General features: G+C 52.7%; 4 protein-coding genes across 7 annotated transcripts in view; 1 reads left to right on the top strand and 3 right to left on the bottom strand.

The window, feature by feature from the left end:
* UBAP2 (ubiquitin associated protein 2) overlaps positions 1-21275 on the top strand; it is a 151004-nt gene that overhangs the window by 106154 nt on the left and 23575 nt on the right. The gene's annotated exons all lie outside the window — the stretch shown is intronic.
* Positions 4780-5352, bottom strand: LOC139684578 (interferon-like). Its single transcript, XM_071580679.1, has one exon. The coding sequence runs from the start codon at positions 5350-5352 to the stop codon at positions 4780-4782; it is 573 nt and encodes a 190-aa protein (XP_071436780.1).
* On the bottom strand, positions 10988-11560 carry LOC139684577 (interferon-like). The gene has a single exon (XM_071580678.1). It carries the CDS (start codon positions 11558-11560, stop codon positions 10988-10990), a length of 573 nt encoding a protein of 190 aa, XP_071436779.1.
* LOC139684575 (interferon-like) lies at positions 17409-18125 on the bottom strand. The gene has a single exon (XM_071580675.1). The coding sequence runs from the start codon at positions 18123-18125 to the stop codon at positions 17409-17411; it is 717 nt and encodes a 238-aa protein (XP_071436776.1).

Here is a 21275-nt window from a genome sequence, read left to right as displayed (position 1 = left end):
GATCGAAGGAGGAATGCCCGCAGTTAATCAAAGTACTGTGTAGAGCCCTCCCCTGCAGCACTGTCCATCACCAGAGCCCTCCCCTGCAGCACTGTCCATCACCAGAGCCCTCACCTGCAGCAGTGTCCATCACCAGAGGGCTGCTCTGGAACACTCTCTCGGGTTCCAGGCTACGTGTTACCCAAGAGATGTGGAGCTCCTGGAGGTGGTGCTGTGTAGGACTAAGAAGCTGCTGAGGGGAACAGGAGCACCTGCGTTGGGGGAAAGGCTGAATCAGGAGCTGGTGCTGTTGAAGCTGGAGCAGAGAAGACTTGGCTGGAGGCTCTGATGCCTTTCCACAAAGTCCAGTGGGGTATGGCGAACAAAGGAGAGGGAGTGAAGTCGTGCGCAGGGCTGCGTGGGTGTTATATCCTGGGCATGAGGGAGCCATGGTGGGCTGGCTCCTGTGTCTGGAGCATTGGAATGGAAGGTTTTCCCCTTTTTCAGATGGACCTGCTATGGGGAAAAGGAGCAGGAGCGGGAGTCCATGTTAGCATCCATGTGGAGAGCGTGGAAGTGTGTGTGGGGAAGGAGGAGGAGGCATTTGGGAGCTTGTGAGTCATCAAGATTGAAGGGAAGGGAGGGAAAAGGCATGTGTGAGTGGGGGTCAGGTACAGTCCACCTTACGATCAGGATGGAGTGGATGAAGCCGTCTCTTGGCAGCTGGAACCAGCTTCACGCTCCCAAGGCCATGGGGGATTTGAATCCCCCATTATCTGTTGGAGGGAGAAGAGTGCAGGGCACAGGAAATCCCAGAGGTTCCTAGAGAGTGTCAGTGGCAAGTTCCTTCCAGCAGTGATTGAGGAGCCAAGGAGGAGAGGTGCCATGGTGGATGTTGTGCTGGTGAAGAGGGAGGAGGTTTTGTGGCATGTGATGTAGCAAGGCAGCCTTGTCTGCAGTGAGCATGGGATGATGGAGTTGGAGATCATTGGGACAGTGAGGAGGACACATGGAAAGGTCAGTGTGTGGACTTGAGGGGAGCGGATTTGGGTCTGTTGAAGGATCTGCTTGGTAGAATCACAGAATGACAGACTATTCTGACTTGGAAGAGACCCACAATGATTATTGAGTCCAACTTGTAATTCAGTGGCCCAGATAGGAGATTGAACAGAATGACATGGGATAGAGGCTGGGAGGGCAGCATGACCGAAAAATGATACCTGAATTTCCTGCTGAACACGTGCCAAGAAGGAGGAAATGGCTGTGATGCCTCCATGGCTGGCTGAGGAGCTGCTGAGTAAACTCCAAAGGAAGAAAAGAAGCTTTCAGGAAGCGGAAAATAGAAGGGGCCTTTGGTGGAATAGATGGAAAATGTAGTGGAAGGTGGTGACAAGGGTAGGGAATCCAAGGCCCAGATAGAATAGAGTTTGTGCAGGGCTGTGAAGGCTGACAGAAAGCCTTGTGTAGATACATTGTCATCAAAAGAAGGAGTAGGTCTAAAGGGCCCAGTGTGGAAGGAAGGGGGAGATGTGGCTCTCGTGAAGAAAGAGAAGGCTGAGGTTGTCAGAGACTTCGGTGCCTCAGTGTTCAAGGGCAAGTGCTCCAGCCACTCTGCAGAAAGTGGAGAGAGGGAAATGCAGGGAGTGGGAGAATGAAGAGCCCAAGGTCACTTGAGGAGTGGATCAAGTTGGGGAAGGTGTAAGGAATCTGAATGTGCACAGGTCCCTGGGAGACACTGAGAATGAGGCTTGGGTAATGAGGGACCTCCAGGGATGTAGCTGAGCCACTTTTCTTTTTATTTTTTTTTTTTAATTTTTAAAGTGAGGGGGAGGCCCTGATGACTGGGATAGGGAAAACAGAAGCCCCATTTTTCAAACGGAGAAAACAGAATGGGAGGGGACGTGGAGGGCAGTCAGTGTGACCTGTGTGGCAGGGAAGATGCTGGAGCTGAGGGTTGTGCAGGGGAAGTCTCTGTGTGCCCAGGCGCTTTTCCGTGTGCAGTGGCCTTGTGGTGGCTGTGGTTTATTTTCCTTTCCCTTTTTGGCTTACGTTTGTTTTCATGTCAGCCACTGTTTTCCTTTCACTTTGTGGCTTACGTCTGTTTTCATGTCAGCCAGAGTTTTCCTTTTGATTTGAGCAGGGCTGTGCAGTGATGTCAGTGTTGGGGGCCTGGGTATCCCTCTGCTGCAGGGAGGGTTTGAGGGCAGTAGTTGGTTGGGAGAATGTTGTGGGAAAGTGGATGTGTTGGTGGGTGGAGCTTTGGCAGCTGCAGTGGATCCGTTGATGAGAAGAGGGAAAGCAGGCAGGGGGGAAGTGTTGAGGAAGCAGGTGTAGAAAAGAGGTGGGAGCTTTGGTGTTGCAGCCGAGTTTGGGGTGTGTGTGATCCCTTGCACGTGGTGCTGGAGCGAGGGTGTGTTTGTGTGTTGTGTGTGTCTGTGCATGAGGTGTGTGGAGAGCGAGAGAAGAATGTGCCCAGGGAAGCAGAGTGTGCTGGCCTGGCCTGGCTGCTCCTGTGTGGTGCTGTGGGGAGGCCCAGGGAGTGAGGGGTCTTGTGGAACGGCTGCAATGGGAAGAGGAGGCGAAGTGACCACAATGCAAGTGGTTTGTGCTGTGGCCCTTCTTCCTCACTTGCTGGAATGGTTTGAGTTGTGAGGGAGCTTTGAAGGTGATGTCATTCGAACACCCAGCCTTGAGCAGGGGCATCTTGAGGTAGAGCTGGTTGGTGAGAGGCTCTTGCCAGTATTCCAAGGAACGCTTGCAGTGCTGGGGCATCCAGCAGCCCTGTGAGCCCCCTGTGTCAGTGTGTCGTCCCCAAGGTGTGACATCATTTTGGGCTCTTGGTTTTAAAAAGCAGGAGCCCTTTTGCATTGGCTTCAGGCCCTTTTCCAAGTTGTGTTTGCATCTTTGTTGTGAGCTGCCTGGAAGTGTTGAAAGAGTTGAGTAAGGTGTGTGTTGAGGTTTCTGTTGTCTGGGCTGCAGAATGGCAGCTGTGTCAGGCTGTCAGTGAAGGAGAGGTGCCCCATTGGTGTGATGCTGCTTGTGCCTCCTTTGGAGCCGCTGCAACAGCAGGTGCCTGCTGTCTTTGGCGTAAGGTCGTGAGATCCACTTGGTATTTGTCATGAAAGGGAATAGAAGTTGAAGGTATTGAGGAGGCAAGGGCCAAGGTGCTGGTTGTGCTGATGGTGGGAAGAAAGGAAGAGTTTGCCTTGGTTGGGGAAGATTCTGTTGGGAGGATTCTGTTGGGAGAATTCTGAAGAGGTGGAGGGGCGGGGAGGAGCGGGTGTTGTGTCCGTTGCTTTGTGGTGGAGGCACTTGGCACTGTCTGCCAAGAGGGTCCCAAGTGAGATATGGAAGTGCTGAGCGGGCGAGTGTCTGTCAGGGTGGAGTGAGAAGTGTCTCCATGGCAGTGCCAGAGGGTATTGATGAGTGGCCCAGAGTGTAGTGGGGAGCTGTCAGTAGTGGTGTCCCTGCAGGGTCGGTGCTGGGTCCAGGAGTGTTTAGGTCCCTTGTGAGTGTTTGTTGGGAAGGGGCAGATTCCTTTGGCTCAGGTTTGTGTTAGCACAAAGTTGGAGTAGTGGCCAATGTGAGGGAATGCTGTGGAGGCCTTGAGAAGGACATGGATAGGGGTGAAGGAAGGGTAGAGAGGAAGGCTGTGAAATTGAGACAAGGCAAGTGCAGGTTCTGGATATGGGGAGGGATAACATCTGCAGAGGGTGGTGTGCGAGGTGCTGGGAGGCAGCTGAGTGGAGAAGGAGGTGGGGGTGCCAATGGATAAGAATCTGTCTCTGAGAAAGACTCTGTGTGTGTGTGTGTGTGTGTGTGTGTGTGTGTCTTTGTGTCTGTGTGTGTGTGTGCCCCCAGGAGTCCAGGATGGCAATGGTGTCCTGTGGTGCATTAGAAAGAGCATTTCCAGCAGGTTGCAGGAGGTGAATCCTCTGAGGGGATAGGAGCAGCTGAGTTAGGAGGAAAGATTGGAGAGGACTGGGTGAGTTCAGCCTGTATGAGAGAGGAGTGGAAGTGGAAAATTCTCCCTGTATGTCCGTGTTAGAGGGGTGGGGGTCTAGATGCTTTAGCCAGGCTGTGCTGGGTGGTACCAGAAAAGTGAACAAGGGTTGTTTGGGAGATGGAAGTTGTGCCTGAGAATGTGGAAGGATTTCTTTAATGTGTGTGTGGCTGAGCCCTGGGAGAGGCAACTCTTTCTTGTTGTTGGATGTCAATAGCAAAGGAGATATTCCAGAGCTATCTGGTCATGATCCTTAGAAAAAGACTATAGAGGACAGTCCTGGAGCAGGAAGGCAGGAGGAGGTCAGCTCCAAGGATAACCCCCCATTCTTTTCTCATTCTCGGATTTTATGACTCTGTGATGTTGGCAATGCTGTAGGATTGTTTGTGCAAAGAGGTTGATGCTGGGGTGGAGGTGTCAGAGGGAAGAGTGGGCAGGGGATGTGCAGAGCCCCGTTTGGGTCAGTTCCTGGCGTAGGTGCTGAGTGGAGGAGGCTTCCCCCAGTGCCGATGGGTCGTTGGTGTGCTGGTGAGACGAGAGACACTCTCAAGGGTTTTATAAAAGGTCTTTATTTGTTGTGTGATAAATAAGAGAATAAATAGATAAATAAATGGGTGAAGGGCATTGTGCAAGTAAGTGTTTGAGGTTGTATAAATAGAGGGTGAGTGTTTGGAGGGTGCGGGTGCGTGGTGTGAGGGCTGTGTGTGGTTGTGGGTGAGGGGAGTCAAGAGGTGGGTGTGCGTGGTGGGTGCCGGAGGGTCATTGTGGGCGTGGGTGTGTGCGTGTGGGTGTCGGGGCTATGGGTGCAGGGCGCGTGTGAGGTTGTGGAGGTGTTGGAGAGAGACTTGAGCTTCGAGGCGTACGTGGTCCCAGGCGCAGGCACTGTGGTTGTGAGCGTGGAGGAAGAGGTGGATGTGGCTGAAGTACTTGTTGATGGTGAGCAGCGGGTTGCGTGGGCCTTTGAAGAGGCTGTCGCTGTCGGGGCGGCAGAGCTGCAGGTGGTGGATGTAGTGCTGCAGTTGGTTGAGGAGGCGGTGGCGTGGCTGGGCGTGCCAGTGCTGGGCAGTGGCGTTGGTGGCGAGGGTGTGGAAGAGGTGTTGGAGGATGCGTAGGGCGGTGGCGGCGGCTTGTTGCGGGTTGAGGTGGGTGTGGAGGAGGGTGTCGGGGAAGAAGGGCGCGTTGTGGAGTTGGCAGGGCTGCGTGGAGTTGGGAGCCACGTGGTGGAGGAGCCGGAGTGCGTCCCAGGGGAAGGTTTGCTGGTGGGTGCCGAGGTGTTGGCAGGCGAGGGCGGCAGTGAGAGCCGTGAGCAGGAGCAGCAGTGCCGGGGCGCCGGGGCTGCGTCGGGGCTGTGTGCTTGTGAGCGCAGGCATGGTGGGGCTGTGGGTGCTGTTGGGTGGTGCTGGGCAGAAGGCTGGTGATGCTGGGTGGTGGTGGTGGTGGTTGCTGTGCTGGGGCTGGTGCCGGGTGTGCGGCTTTATGTGTGGCATTGTGTTTCCTTTCCCCGCTTTCTGATTGCAGTGAGTTTCCGCCGTGGTTTCCAGTGTGGGCTGGGGTTTGTGGTGTTGTCGGGGCAGTGGGTTGTTGGGGTGTCCGTGGTCGGGGAGGGCCGTGTGGGTGTTGTGCTGGGCAAGGTTGGTTGAGCGGGTGAGCGTGGACTGCGAAAGAGCTGGTGCAGAGGCGTTGGGGGTGAGGTGTGTCAGGGAGGGGTATTGGGGGTTCCCTGTCATCTGCAGGGCAGCTGCATGGCCTGTGCTGTGCAGGGGAAGTATCTGTGTGCCCAGGCGTCTTTTGCATGTGCAGTGTCCTTGTGGTGGCGATGTTGGGTTTTCCTTTTACTTCGTGGCTTGCCTTTATTTTCATGTTAGCCACAGTTTTTCTTTCACGTTACGTAAGGATGTGCATTGATGTCAGTGTTGGGGACCTGGATATCCCCTCTTGCATCGATGTGTGAAGGGCTGCAGGAATTTGATACGTGTCCATACGTATAGGTCATGGAGCACTGGAGTGTTCCCGCATGGAGCTGCCCCAGTTGACGTGACTGGAGTTGTTGAGATGGGGAAAGGAAGGCAGGAGAAAGGCTTGAGAAAGAAGGGAAGAGATTTGCTTCTGCTTTTCCTGCATTATTTTTGTCTTGTCTGTGGTCTAAAGTTGTGTGTCCTTGGAGGAAATGCCTGTTTGTGCTTTCTCTGTGTCTGTTCATGAATTGGTTGGAGATCGAATGAGGAATGCTCGCAGTTAATCAAAGTACTGTGCAGAGCCCTCCCCTGCAGCACTGTCCATCACCAGAGCCCTCCCCTGCAGCACTGTCCATCACCAGAGCCCTCACCTACAGCAGTGTCCATCACCAGAGGGCTGATCTGGAACACTCTCTCCGGTTCCAGGCTACGTGTTACCCAAGAGATGTGGAGCTCCTGGAGGTGGTGCTGTGTAGGACTAAGAAGCTGCTGAGGGGAACAGGAGCACCTGCGTTGGGGGAAAGGCTGAATCAGGAGCTGGTGCTGTTGAAGCTGGAGCAGAGAAGACTTGGCTGGAGGCTCTGATGCCTTTCCACAAAGTCCAGTGGGGTATGGGGAACAAAGGAGAGGGAGTGGAGTCGTGCGCAGGGCTGCGTGGGTGTGATATCCTGAGCATGAGGGAGCCATGGTGGGCTGGCTCCTGTGTCTGGAGCATTGGAATGGAAGGTTTTCCCCTTTTTCAGAAAGACATGCTATGGGGACAAGGAGCAGGAGCGGGAGTCCATGTTAGCATCCATGTGGAGAGCATGGAAGTGTGTGTGGGGAAGGAGGAGGAGGCATTTGGGAGCTTGTGAGTCAAGATTGAAGTGAAGGGAGGGAAAAGGCATGTGTGAGTGGGGGTCAGGTACAGTCCACCTTACAATCAGGATGGAGTGGATGAAGCCGTCTCTTGGCAGCTGGAACCAGCTTCACGCTCCCAAGGCCATGGGGGATTTGAATCCCCCATTATCTGTTGGAGGGAGAAGAGTGCAGGGCACAGGTAATCCCAGAGGTTCCTAGAGAGTGTCAGTGGCAAGTTCCTTCCAGCAGTGATTGAGGAGCCAAGGAGGAGAGGTGCCATGGTGGATGTTGTGCTGGTGAAGAGGGAGGAGGTTTTGTGGCATGTGATGTAGCAAGGCAGCCTTGTCTGCAGTGAGCATGGGATGATGGAGTTGGAGTTGGACAGTGAGGAGGACACATGGTAAGGTCAGTGTGTGGACTTGAGGGGAGCGGATTTGGGTCTGTTGAAGGATCTGCTTGGTAGAATCACAGAATGACAGACTATTCTGACTTGGAAGAGACCCACAATGATTATTGAGTCCAACTTGTAATTCAGTGGCCCAGATAGGAGATTGAACAGAATGACATGGGATAGAGACTGGGAGGGCAGCATGACCGAAAAATGATACCTGAATTTCCTGCTGAACACGTGCCAAGAAGGAGGAAATGGCTGTGATGCCTCCATGGCTGGCTGAGGACCTACTGAGTAAACTCCAAAGGAAGAAAAGAAGCTTTCAGGAAGCGGAAAATAGAAGGGGCCTTTGGTGGAATAGATGGAAAATGTAGTGGAAGGTGGTGACAAGGGTAGGGAATCCAAGGCCCAGATAGAATAGAGTTTGTGCAGGGCTGTGAAGGCTGACAGAAAGCCTTGTGTAGATACATTGTCATCAAAAGAAGGAGGAGGTCTAAAGGGCCCAGTGTGGAAGGAAGGGGGAGATGTGGCTCTCGTGGAGAAAGAGAAGGCTGAGGTTGTCAGAGACTTCGGTGCCTCAGTATTCAAGGGCAAGTGCTCCAGCCACGCTGCCCAAGTGGAGAGAGGGAAATGCAGGGAGTGGGAGAATGAAGAGCCCAAGGTCACTTGAGGAGTGGATGAAGCTGCGGAAGCTGTAAGGAATCTGAATTTGCAGAGGTCCCTGGGAGACACTGAGAATGAGGCTTGGGTAATGAGGGACCTCCAGGGATGTAGCGGAGCCACTTTTCTTTTTATTTTTTTTTTTTTAATTTTTAAAGTGAGGGGGAGGCCCTGATGACTGGGATAGGGAAAACAGAAGCCCCATTTTTCAAACGGAGAAAACAGAAGGGGGGGGAAGTGGAGAGCAGTCAGTGTGACCTGTGTGGCAGGGAAGATGCTGGAGCTGAGGGTTGTGCAGGGGAAGTCTCTGTGTGCCCAGGCGCTTTTCCGTGTGCAGTGGCCTTGTGGTGGCTGTGGTTTATTTTCCTTTCCCTTTTTGGCTTACGTTTGTTTTCATGTCAGCCACTGTTTTCCTTTCACTTTGTGGCTTACGTCTGTTTTCATGTCAGCCAGAGTTTTCCTTTTGGTTTGAGCAGGGCTGTGCAGTGATGTCAGTGTTGGGGGCCTGGGTATCCCTCTGCTGCAGGGAGGGTTTGAGGGCAGTAGTTGGTTGGGAGAATGTTGTGGGAAAGTGGATGTGTTGGTGGGTGGAGCTTTGGCAGCTGCAGTGGATCTGTTGATGAGAAGAGGGAAAGCAGGCAGGGGGGAAGTGTTGAGGAAGCAGGTGTAGAAAAGAGGTGGGAGCTTTGGTGTTGCAGCCGAGTTTGGGGTGTGTGTGATCCCTTGCACGTGGTGCTGGAGCGAGGGTGTGTTTGTGTGTTGTGTGTGTCTGTACATGAGGTGTGTGGAGAGCGAGAGAAGAATGTGCCCAGGGAAGCAGAGTGTGCTGGCCTGGCCTGGCTGCTCCTGTGTGGTGCTGTGGGGAGGCCCAGGGAGTGAGGGGTCTTGTGGAACGGCTGCAATGGGAAGAGGAGGCGAAGTGACCACAATGCAAGTGGTTTGTGCTGTAGCCCTTCTTCCTCACTTGCTGGAATGGTTTGAGTTGTGAGGGAGCTTTGAAGGTGATGTCATTCGAACACCCAGCCTTGAGCAGGGGCATCTTGAGGTAGAACTGGTTGGTGGGAGTCTGTTGCCAATATTCCAAGGAACGCTTGCAGTGCTGGGGCATCCAGCAGCCCTGTGAGCCCCCTGTGTCAGTGTGTCGTCCCCAAGGTGTGACATCATTTTGGGCTCTTGGTTTTAAAAAGCAGGAGCCCTTTTGCATTGGCTTCAGGCCCTTTTCCAAGTTGTGTTTGCATCTTTGTTGTGAGCTGCCTGGAAGTGTTGAAAGAGTTGAGTAAGGTGTGCGTTGAGGTTTCTGTTGTGTGGGCTGCAGAATGGCAGCTGTGTCAGGCTGTCCATGAAGGAGTGTTGCCCCATTGGTGTGATGGTGCTTTTGCCTCCTTTGGAGCTGCTGCAACAGCAGGTGCCTGTTGTTCTTGGAGTATGGTCGTGAGATGCACGTGGGATTTGTCGTGAAAGGGAATAGAAGTTGAAGGTGTTGAGGAGACAAGGGCCAAAGTGCTGGTTGTGCTGATGGTGGGACGAAGGGAAGAGTTTGCCTTGGTTGGGGAAGATTCTGTTGGGAGGATTCTGTTGGGAGGATTCTGAAGCGGTGGAGGTGTGGGGAGGAGCGGGTGTTGTGTCCGTTGCTTTGTGGTGGAGGCACTTGGCACTGTCTGCCAAGAGGGTCCAAAGTGAGATATGGAAGTGCTGAGCGGGCGAGTGTCTGTCAGGGTGGAGTGAGAAGTGTCTCCATGGCAGTGCCAGAGGACAGTGATGAGTGGCCCAGAGTGTAGTGTGGGGCTGTCAGTAGTGGTGTCCCTGCAGGGTCGGTGCTGAGTCCAGGAGTGTTTAGGTCCCTTGTGAGTGTTTGTTGGGAAGGGGCAGATTCCTTTGGCTCAGGTTTGTGCTAGCACAAAGTTGGAGGAGTGGCCAATGGCAGGGAGTGCTGTGGAGGCCTTGAGAAGGACATGAATAGGGGTGAAGGAAGGGCAGAGAGGAAGGCTGTGAAACTGAGGCAAGGCAAGTGCAGGTCCTGGATATGGGGAGGGATAAGATCTGCAGAGGGTGGTGTGCGAGTTGCTGGGGGGCAGCTGAGTGGAGAAGGAGGTGTGGGTGCCAGTGGATAAGAATCTGTCCCTGAGAAATACTCTCTGTGAGTGTGTGTGTCTCTGTGTGTGTCTCTGTGTGTGTCTCTGTGTGTGTGTTTGTCTGTGTCTGTGCCCCCGGGAGTCCAGGATGGCAATGGCGTCCTGTGGTGCATTAGAAAGAGCACTTCCAGCAGGTTGCAGGTGATGAAGCCTCTGAGGGGAGAGGAGCAGCTGAGTTAGGAGGAAAGATTGGAGAGGACTGGGTGAGTTCAGCCTGTATGAGAGAGGAGTGGAAGTGGAAAATTCTCCCTGTATGTCCGTGTTAGAGGGGTGGGGGTCTAGATGCTTTAGCCAGGCTGTGCTGGGTGGTACCAGAAAAGTGAACAAGGGGTGTTTGGGAGATGGAAGTTGTGCCTGAGAATGTGGAAGGATTTCTTTAATGTGTGTGTGGCTGAGCCCTGGGAGAGGCAACTCTTTCTTGTTGTTGGATGTCAATAGCAAAGGAGATATTCCAGAGCTATCTGGTCATGATCCTTAGAAAAAGACTATAGAGGACAGTCCTGGAGCAGGAAGGCAGGAGGAGGTCAGCTCCAAGGATAACCCCCCATTCTTTTCTCATTCTCGGATTTTATGACTCTGTGATGTTGGCAATGCTGTAGGATTGTTTGTGCAAAGAGGTTGATGCTGGGGTGGAGGTGTCAGAGGGAAGAGTGGGCAGGGGATGTGCAGAGCCCCGTTTGGGTCAGTTCCTGGCGTAGGTGCTGAGTGGAGGAGGCTTCCCCCAGTGCCGAAGGGTCGTTGGTGTGCTGGTGAGACGAGAGACACTCTCAAGGGTTTCATAAAAGGTCTTTATTTGTTGTGTGATAAATAAGAGAATAAATAGATAAATAAATGGGTGAAGGGCATTGTGCAAGTAAGTGTTTGAGGTTGTATAAATAGAGGGTGAGTGTTTGGAGGGTGCGGGTGCGTGGTGTGAGGGCTGTGTGTGGTTGTGGGTGAGGGGAGGCGAAAGGTGGGTGTGTATGGTGGGTGCCGGAGGAGCATTGTGGGCGTGGGTGTGTGTGTGTGTGTGCGTGTGATGTTGGGGCTATGGGCGCAGGGTGCTTGTGAGGTTGTGGAGGTGTTGGAGAGAGGCTTGAGCTTCGAGGCGTACGTGGTCCCAGGCGCAGGCACTGTGGTTGTGGGCGTGGAGGAAGAGGTGGATGCTGCTGAAGTACTTGTTGATGGTGAGCAGCGGGTTGCGTGGGCCTTTGAAGAGGCTGTCGCTGTCGGGGCGGCAGAGCTGCAGGTGGTGGATGTAGTGCTGCAGTTGGTTGAGGAGGCGGTGGCGTGGCTGGGCGTGCCAGTGCTGGGCGGTGGCGTTGGTGGCGAGGGTGTGGAAGAGGTGTTGGAGGATGCGTAGGGCGGTGGCGGCGGCTTGTTGCGGGTTGAGGTGGGTGTGGAGGAGGGTGTCGGGGAAGAAGGGCGCGTTGTGGAGTTGGCAGGGCTGCGTGGAGTTGGGAGCCACGTGGTGGAGGAGGCGGAGTGCGTCCCAGGGGAAGGTGTGCTGGTGGGTGCCGAGGTGTTGGCAGGCGAGGGCGGCAGTGAGAGCCGTGAGCAGGAGCAGCAGTGCCGGGGCGCCGGGGCTGCGTCGGGGCTGTGTGCTTGTGAGCGCAGGCATGGTGGGGCTGTGGGTGCTGTTGGGTGGTGCTGGGCAGCAGACTGGTGAGGCTGGGTGGTGGTGTTGGCTGTTGTGCTGGGGCCGGTGCCGGTGTGTGCGGCTTTATGTGTGGCATTGTGTTTCCTTTCCCCGCTTTCTGATTGCAGCGAGTTTCCGCCGTGCTTTCCAGTTGTGGATGGTGGTTATGGTGGTGTCGGGGCAGTGGGTTATTGGGCAGGGTGGTGATGGTGGTTTGCTTTATGTGTGGAGGAGTTTTTGGTGGTATGAAACTCTAAAGTTAATGAGATGTGGTTGTGTTGCCACAATGTGGTTTTTCTGTGGTTTCCCCTTTGTCTCCTGGGACAGCCCTTATTCCTCTTGTGTTTCGCAGAATTTCCTGTCTTGCTTGTAGCAGGACTCTGCTTATCTTTTTGTAAATCAGCTTAGACTTTTTCCTTCTTTCTAGAGTTCTTTTTGATTGAGGATAGGGAAGTCACCCATTGGAGTTTTTCCTAAGAATGCTGAAAGCATCTTTATTGAACAGTTGTAAAGTTAACCATTTTGTGGGGTTTTAAAATAGTTTTTCCTGTTCTGAGAATTGCTCTGATGGAGATGTGGAAACAAAGTTCCTGAGAGAGAAACCAGGCCCTGATAAGTTATCTAAAGATGCTGAGCTTTTTGAACTGTCCAAGGAAGAAAAGCCTTACAGTCAAGAGTTGACACTGTAAAATCCCAGTGCCACATTTGGACTGCAGGGATTTCCAGCACACCCCTCCTAGTGTAATGTGCTTGGAGATTCCTCACTTGAGTGATGATGCTTCGCTCCAAGTTGTTCCTTGAGGCTGAGCAAAAGGATTGGCCCATGGTTATTGGAGGAGTTACATCATTCTCTAGTTACTATTAAGCTGGTTTTGAAGGGATTGACTTAACAAATAGTGCACTCTACCAATAGTTACAACTACCTGGAATGGGTAATAAATAATTCTGCTTTAGGTTTTTTTTAGTCCAATCATTATTATAATGAATTTTAATACTATATGTTTCCTTCAAAAATGCATTTCCAATATGAACATGTCCCTAATCCTTCAGGACATTTTTCGTAATTGCTCAATTCTACCTGTGTAGTTCTTCAGACTTAAACCATTGAGCACGCCTTGGCTAGGATTGGATCAATGTGCACCCAGACTGTTCTCTTCTGAGAAGGAGTTTAGAAAGCAAGGGGGTCCTTTCTGGAGTGTGTCACTCAGTGGGAGGGCTTCTTGTTAAATGGAATCCAAAGCTCCCAGGACACTGCCCAAGTCTTTTTGTAACTCTCCATTAATTGTTATTTGGGTTTTGTACTCCCAGTGAAGCATGCTTGTCATCTTTGTAGTCCTATAAATACGTGGGTGTTTTTACAATTTGGGGGGGGGGTGTCTGTAAAATGGTTTATTTTTCAGGAGACTGTTTAAGTCAAAATGATTTTTGAGGAGGTGGATGCACCTGAGGACTGAATGTTCATTGATGAAGCTTCTGCAGTGTCTTTGCTTCCCTTTCACAGTTTGACCCTCACTGTGTTGGGGGATAAGAAGTGCTGTCTAAAGTGTTGGTTTTGAAGGATGAAGGAGGGAGAGTCAAAAATACTTTTGTGTTGGGGTGTTTTTTTTGTGGCAGTGTAGGAATTCTTCATGACCACAGTCTCACTGTGCTCTGCAGAGGGAAAGGTCCTTTACAAACAATTTCATTTTTCCAATTTCGTGTGTGTACCTGGTGGAAATATGTGAGTCTTATGCCATTACTACTGGAAATTCTCCTTTTCTCTCATATGGTTTTATTTTTAGTCAGTGGTTGTGCATAATTTCATTTCTAGTTTTTTAAAGATATCTCAAGTGACCTGTGATGCTGAGAGGAGTTTGCTGATGAGTTATCCAGTGATACTTTTAGATGTATCTCTAGGAATGGACGTCACTTAACCTTCCTGATGCTTCTTCTTGTGTGTTACCAGCTTCATGTTAAAAAACAATAGTAATGCATTGATTCTTTCATGTTTGAATTTCCTGTATTTTGCCTTGTGCCATTACCACTGTTCCTGGGTTTTTTGTCTGAAGGGGCTTTAATTTCTTCAGAGAAGAGAGAGGCAATGAGGTCCCCATGGCTGGTGTCACAGGGTATTTCTGGTTGGGAGGACATCAGGAGGACAGTAGTAGAACTTGCAAGTTTAGTCTCGAGGGGTCCTGCACTGTGTCTGGATATATGAGAGAGCTGGTGTAAGAGCTCACCCAGCCCCTCCCCATCGTTTACCAGCAGTCCTGGCTGATCAGGGAGGTTCCAGATGACCGAATGTTGGCCAGTGTAATGCTCATCTGCAAAAAGAGTTGGAAGTAGGATCTGGGGAACTCCAGGTCTGTCAGTGTGACCTGAGTGCTGGGGCAGGTCATGGGGCAGGTCATCCTGAGTGCCATCACACGGCATGTACAGGAGAGCCAAGGGATCAGGCCCAGCCAGTGGGGGTTTAGGAAGGTCAGGGATGGCTTGAGCAACCCGATCTCTTTCTATGACAAGGTGACCTGCTTAGTGGATCAGGGAAAGGCTGTGGATGTTGCCTTCCTGGACTTTTACACTGTTTGCCATAGAATTGTCCTGGAGAAAGTGGCTGCTCATGACTTGGATGAGTGCTCTGTTGCCTGGGTAAAAAGTGGCTGATGGTCAGGCCCAGAGAGCGCTGGTGAATGGAATTACATGCAGCTGGGGCTGGTCCCTAGTGGTGTTCCCCAGGGACAAGTACTGCAACTATCTGTTTCAAGCCTTTATGGATGGTGTCAATGAGGGTTTAAGAGCAGCCTTGGTCAGTTTGCGGACAACACCAAGCTGGGTGAGAGTGTTGGTCTGGTAGAGGGTAGGAAGGCTCTGCAGAGGGATCTGGACAGTCTGGATCAGTGAGCCGAGGCCAGTTGTGTGAGGTTCAAGAAGGCCAAGTGCTGAGTCCATCCCTTGGGTCACAGCAATCTCCTGCAGTGCTCCAGGCTGAGGAAAACGGAATGGAAAGGTGCCTGGTGGGAAAGGACCGGGGGGTGCTGGTCGACAGTGGCTGAACCTGAGGCAGAGTGTGCCCGGGTGGGCAAGAAGGCCAGTTTCATCCTGGCTTGTGTCATCAACGGTGTGTGCAGGAGTAACAGGGCAGGGACTGTCCCACTATACTGGGCACTGGTGAGTGTGACCTTGAGTCTTGTGTTCAGTTTTGGCGTCTCACAACAAGAAAGACATTGATGTGCTGGAGCTTGTTCAGAGAAGACCAGCAGAGCTGGGGAAGGTTGTATAGGGTGAGTGATATGAGGAGCATCTGAGGGAGTTTCAGTGTTTAATTTGGAAAAAAGGAGGCTCAGGGGAGATGTTATGACTTCTGTACAGTTACCTGAAAGGAGGTTGTAGCCAGATGGTGATTGGCCTTTTCTGCCAGGCAACCAGGGTTAGGAAATGCAAATGGCCTCAACTTTTGCCAGTGGAGATTCAGGTTGGATATTTGGAAAAATTCTTCACTGAAGAAGTGGTCAGGCATTGGAACAGGCTCCCCAGGGAAGTGTTGGAGTTGCCTTCCCTGGAAGACTTCAAAAAGTAGGTCGATGAGGCACTTTGTAATATGGTTTAGTGAGTGTTAGTTTAGTTGGTATTTGGTGAAAGGTTGGATTTGATGGTCTTGTAGGTCTTTTCCCACCTTAGTGATTCTATGCTTGGTCCCTTATGTTTTCAGACTCTCCAGCACCATGGGCAGTGATGATTTGTGTTTGCATGGAACAGTGTCCCTGTAGTGGTGTGGTGTGGAGGTGGTTTGAGCACAGGGAACAACGTTTTTGTCCTGTGCAGGCATCCAGAGCTGCTGACCTTGCTCGGGGTTCCCTGGGGAGCGCAAAGCACCTGGGACAGATATTTTTTAAGGTGCTGGATTGGAGGATGAAGAAGCAGCAGGTGGTGGAGGTGTGTTGTGGGAATAGAAGACCTGTTGTTGGAGCTTATTGCGTTTATTTTCTGTACGGGTTTTAGTTGTGAGAGTATTTGTATCCCCTTCCCCCCTGTACGCGATTTCCAGACCCCCGGTGTTCTTCCCTCCCACGGATGTCCCCCCATTGTTTCTCCTCACGTGCCTCTGCACCGGGAGGCGCCAGTGCCATCTCTCCTGGGCTGGATTGGTCCTGCCTGGTTGTGGCCCCTGTTGTGGGCCACCCAGGTGCCTCCACTGTCATGGCTGACCCTCTCTGCCACCGCTGGGTAACGCCGCAGTGCCTGTGTAGGGGACGCAGATACCCACAGGTGGTGGGTGTGGTGTCACGGTCTGTACGGTGGGACTGCATCGTCCAGAGCCTGCTGGCAGATCCAAGCCACGGCTTCCCTTCCCAAAGCCCCGTCTCCATGCCAAGCGCGTGGAAGGGCACCTGTCTCTGTTGTCCGTACAGTCCCGATCCCTGAGCCTCTATTAGTTATTTAAGTTGCCTGTCATTCCGTTTGCTCTGCCCCGGAGCCCATCGCGACTGAGTTCTTGAGCCCTCCCTCTGATGCCTTCTCATGGAATGTTAACAGTTACTGACAGATCCTAATGCTCCCTAAGTTTGCACCCCTTGCAAGCCCTTCCCCAAACCAACCCCTTAAAGGTCTGTCCGTTACTGAATAAAGGCTTTTTGGGTTACCCGCACCTTGTGTGTGGTGTATTCTCTGAGGAGCCATTCCCCCCGGTCAGTTTCCCTTAGTGTGCGGGCAGTTTCCTGCATGGGGAATGCTGTGCTGGATGTGCTGGTTGGGTAGGACCGTTGGGGGTGTGTGTCTTGCTGTTTGGTGAGGATTCATTGGGGTGAAGAAGGACAAGGACAATGCACTGTGTAGTGTGGCAGGTCCCCATGGCCACGGGTGTATAAGCACAAGTAGGAGCATCCTGAATCAGTTGTGGTGGCTCTAGGAGAGCAATGAGAGTCCTGGGCATATCCCGTTGGATTTTGGTGTGATTTTGGTGTTTCTTGGGTGGAGCTGGTAGCATCAGGCTGTTATTCCTTGCCCAAATCTCTGCAGACCTTGTTGGGTCCCTTCCTTGAGTCTTTGAGGTGCACCTTGTCTGTAGCTCCCTGTTTGTTCCAAAGCAGTGCTGTGGCATTTCTGAATGGTTCTTTGTGGTGGGATGGTGGTGTGGAGATGGTTTTCATGTCTTAGAGTTGTGACAGGGTCTGAAAGGGAGAGCGTGGTGGTGGGAGTGGAGAAACCCTGCAGGAGAGGCATCGTGTCATGTGGTGAAATGGGTGCTGCAAGGGTCTGGCATCAGTGGGAGATAGCTGTGGGGTTTTAGGGCACAGTGGGACCCTGAGAGTGTTCATACCTGGTCAGGAGGGATCGTCCTGAGTGAGAGGGCTGTAGGATGGAGACTCCTCCATGCCCACCTAAAAGACCAAATCTTTCCTTGTCAGATGTAAACTTGACCACAACTTTAGTTCTTCCATCTGTTTTGGTTTTAGAAAAAGTCTTTATTTGTAGCAGGTGAATGAATAATAAATTAGCAGTAGGCCAAATAAATAAATAAATAAACAAATAAATAAATTAAACAAATAAATAAAATAAGTCAACAGAGTTCTGAGATAAATAGTGATTGACCTGAGAGTACCCCAGTATCCCCTGCAGTGTCCATGGTACTGTACCTCTTGGATCAGTTGAGGTTGCAGTCAGGACGGAGTTGATAATGCCCTGGGTAATCAGAACCACCCCTATCCCCATCCCCAGTGTCTCCCAGCTGTCCATGTCTGTGCAGAACAGAAACTTCCTCCTCCTTCTGTTCCAGTGGCCGTGGTTTGGGTGTGTCGGCTACGACACACGCCAGTCCCAGTTTCTCCACGGCCATAGCCATTTCCCCATCAGCTCAGTGTTCTGGCTGGAACGACCTGAGCGTTTCTGAGAGATCCCCGCCCAGGTTGCTGCTTCTGCCGCCGTTCTTTCTCTGGCTGTCAGCGCTGCCGGAGGCTGGAAGGTCACGGTGTGTAGATATAGTGGGGTCCTGAGCAGCTCGATGCTTCATCTGCCGTGTGAGTCTGTCCACGTACAGGAAGCAGTCGCGAGCTTCGAGGCGTACGTGGTCCCAGGCGCAGGCACTGTGGTTGTGGGCGTGGAGGAAGAGGTGGATGTGGCTGAAGTACTTGTTGATGGTGAGCAGCGGGTTGCGTGGGCCTTTGAAGGGGCTGTCGCTGTCGGGGCGGCAGAGCTGCAGGTGGTGGATGTAGTGCTGCAGTTGGTTGAGGAGGCGGTGGCGTGGCTGGGCGTGCCAGTGCTGGGCGGTGGCGTTGGTGGCGAGGGTGTGGAAGAGGTGTTGGAGGATGCGTAGGGCGGTGGCGGCGGCTTGTTGCGGGTTGAGGTGGGTGTTGAGGAGGGTGTCGGGGAAGAAGGGCGCGTTGTGGAGTTGGCAGGGCTGCGTGGAGTTGGGAGCCACGTGGTGGAGGAGGCGGAGTGCGTCCCAGGGGAAGGTTTGCTGGTGGGTGCTGAGGTGTTGGCAGCCGAGGGCGGCAGTGAGAGCCGTGAGCAGGAGCAGCAGTGCCGGGGCGCCGTGGCTGCGTCGGGGCTGTGTGCTTGTGAGCGCAGGCATGGTGGGGCTGTGGGTGCTGTTGGGTGATGCTGGGCAGCAGGCTGGTGATGCTGGGTGGTGGTGGTGGTGGTTGCTGTGCTGGGGCTGGTGCCGGGTGTGCGGCTTTATGTGTGGCATTGTGTTTCCTTTCCCCGCTTTCTGATTGCAGTGAGTTTCCGCCGTGGTTTCCAGTGTGGGCTGGGGTGTGTGGTGGTGTCGGGGCAGTGGGTTGTTGGCGAGTCCGTGGTCGGGGAGGGCCGTGTGGGTGTTGTGCTGGGCAAGGTTGGTTGAGCGGGTGAGCGTGGACTGCGAAAGAGCTGCGGCAGAGGTGTGGGGGGTGAGGTGTGTCAGGGAGGGGTATTGGGGGTTCCCTGTCATCTGCAGGGCAGCTGCATGGGCTGTGCTGTGCAGGGGAAGTATCTGTGTGCCCAGGCATCTTTTGCATGTGCAATTGCCTTGTGGTGGCGATGTTGGGTTTTCCTTTTACTTCGTGGCTTGCCTTTGTTTTCATGTTAGCCACAGTTTTTCTTTCACGTTACGTAAGGATGTGCAATGATGTCAGTGTTGGGGACCTGGATATCCCCTCTTGCATCGAGGTGTGAAGGGCTGCAGGAATTTGATACGTGTCCATACGTATAGGTCATGGAGTACTGGAGTGTTCCCGGATGGAGCTGCCCCAGTTGACGTGACTGGAGTTGTTGAGATGGGGAAAGGAAGGCAGGAGAAAGGCTTGAGAAAGAAGGGAAGAGATTTGCTTCTGCTTTTCCTGCATTATTTTTGTCTTGTCTGTGGTCTAAAGTTGTGTGTCCTTGGAGGAAATGCCTGTTTGTGCTTTCTCTGTGTCTGTTCATGAATTGGTTGGAGATCGAAGGAGGAATGCCCGCAGTTAATCAAAGTACTGTGCAGAGCCCTCCCCTGCAGCACTGTCCATCACCAGAGCCCTCCCCTGCAGCACTGTCCATCACCAGAGCCCTCACCTGCAGCAGTGTCCATCACCAGAGGGCTGCTCTGGAACACTCTCTCGGGTTCCAGGCTACGTGTTACCCAAGAGATGTGGAGCTCCTGGAGGTGGTGCTGTGTAGGACTAAGAAGCTGCTGAGGGGAACAGGAGCACCTGCGTTGGGGGAAAGGCTGAATCAGGAGCTGGTGCTGTTGAAGCTGGAGCAGAGAAGACTTGGCTGGAGGCTCTGATGCCTTTCCACAAAGTCCAGTGGGGTATGGGGAACAAAGGAGAGGGAGTGGAGGCGTGCGCAGGGCTGCGTGGGTGTGATATCCTGAGCATGAGGGAGCCATGGTGGGCTGGCTCCTGTGTCTGGAGCATTGGAATGGAAGGTTTTCCCCTTTTTCAGAAAGACATGCTATGGGGACAAGGAGCAGGAGCGGGAGTCCATGTTAGCATCCATGTGGAGAGCATGGAAGTGTGTGTGGGGAAGGAGGAGGAGGCATTTGGGAGCTTGTGAGTCAAGATTGAAGTGAAGGGAGGGAAAAGGCATGTGTGAGTGGGGGTCAGGTACAGTCCACCTTACAATCAGGATGGAGTGGATGAAGCCGTCTCTTGGCAGCTGGAACCAGCTTCACGCTCCCAAGGCCATGGGGGATTTGAATCCCCCATTATCTGTTGGAGGGAGAAGAGTGCAGGGCACAGGTAATCCCAGAGGTTCCTAGAGAGTGTCAGTGGCAAGTTCCTTCCAGCAGTGATTGAGGAGCCAAGGAGGAGAGGTGCCATGGTGGATGTTGTGCTGGTGAAGAGGGAGGAGGTTTTGTGGCATGTGATGTAGCAAGGCAGCCTTGTCTGCAGTGAGCATGGGATGATGGAGTTGGAGATCATTGGGACAGTGAGGAGGACACATGGAAAGGTCAGTGTGTGGACTTGAGGGGAGCGGATTTGGGTCTGTTGAAGGATCTGCTTGGTAGAATCACAGAATGACAGACTATTCTGACTTGGAAGAGACCCACAATGATTATTGAGTCCAACTTGTAATTCAGTGGCCCAGATAGGAGATTGAACAGAATGACATGGGATAGAGGCTGGGAGGGCAGCATGACCGAAAAATGATACCTGAATTTCCTGCTGAACACGTGCCAAGAAGGAGGAAATGGCTGTGATGCCTCCATGGCTGGCTGAGGAGCTGCTGAGTAAACTCCAAAGGAAGAAAAGAAGCTTTCAGGAAGCGGAAAATAGAAGGGGCCTTTGGTGGAATAGATGGAAAATGTAGTGGAAGGTGGTGACAAGGGTAGGGAATCCAAGGCCCAGATAGAATAGAGTTTGTGCAGGGCTGTGAAGGCTGACAGAAAGCCTTGTGTAGATACATTGTCATCAAAAGAAGGAGGAGGTCTAAAGGGCCCAGTGTGGAAGGAAGGGGGAGATGTGGCTCTCGTGAAGAAAGAGAAGGCTGAGGTTGTCAGAGACTTCGGTGCCTCAGTGTTCAAGGGCAAGTGCTCCAGCCACGCTGCCCAAGTGGAGAGAGGGAAATGCAGGGAGTGGGAGAATGAAGAGCCCAAGGTCACTTGAGGATTGGATCAAGCTGCGGAAGCTGTAAGGAATCTGAATTTGCACAGGTCCCTGGGAGACACTGAGAATGAGGCTTGGGTGATGAGGGACCTCCAGGGATGTAGCGGAGCCACTTTTCTTTTTATTTTTTTTTTTAATTTTTAAAGTGAGGGGGAGGCCCTGATGACTGGGATAGGGAAAACAGAAGCCCCATTTTTCAAACGGAGAAAACAGAATGGGAGGGGACGTGGAGGGCAGTCAGTGTGACCTGTGTGGCAGGGAAGATGCTGGAGCTGAGGGTTGTGCAGGGGAAGTCTCTGTGTGCCCAGGCGCTTTTCCGTGTGCAGTGGCCTTGTGGTGGCTGTGGTTTATTTTCCTTTCCCTTTTTGGCTTACGTTTGTTTTCATGTCAGCCACTGTTTTCCTTTCACTTTGTGGCTTACGTCTGTTTTCATGTCAGCCAGAGTTTTCCTTTTGATTTGAGCAGGGCTGTGCAGTGATGTCAGTGTTGGGGGCCTGGGTATCCCTCTGCTGCAGGGAGGGTGTGAGGGCAGTAGTTGGTTGGGAGAATGTTGTGGGAAAGTGGATGTGTTGGTGGGTGGAGCTTTGGCAGCTGCAGTGGATCCGTTGATGAGAAGAGGGAAAGCAGGCAGGGGGGAAGTGTTGAGGAAGCAGGTGTAG

This window comes from Pithys albifrons, chromosome Z (assembly GCF_047495875.1).
Source record: "Pithys albifrons albifrons isolate INPA30051 chromosome Z, PitAlb_v1, whole genome shotgun sequence".
Lineage (NCBI taxonomy): Eukaryota > Metazoa > Chordata > Aves > Passeriformes > Thamnophilidae > Pithys > Pithys albifrons.
Note: the sequence above shows the minus strand (reverse complement) of the source record. Positions and strands in the feature narration are given on the sequence as shown.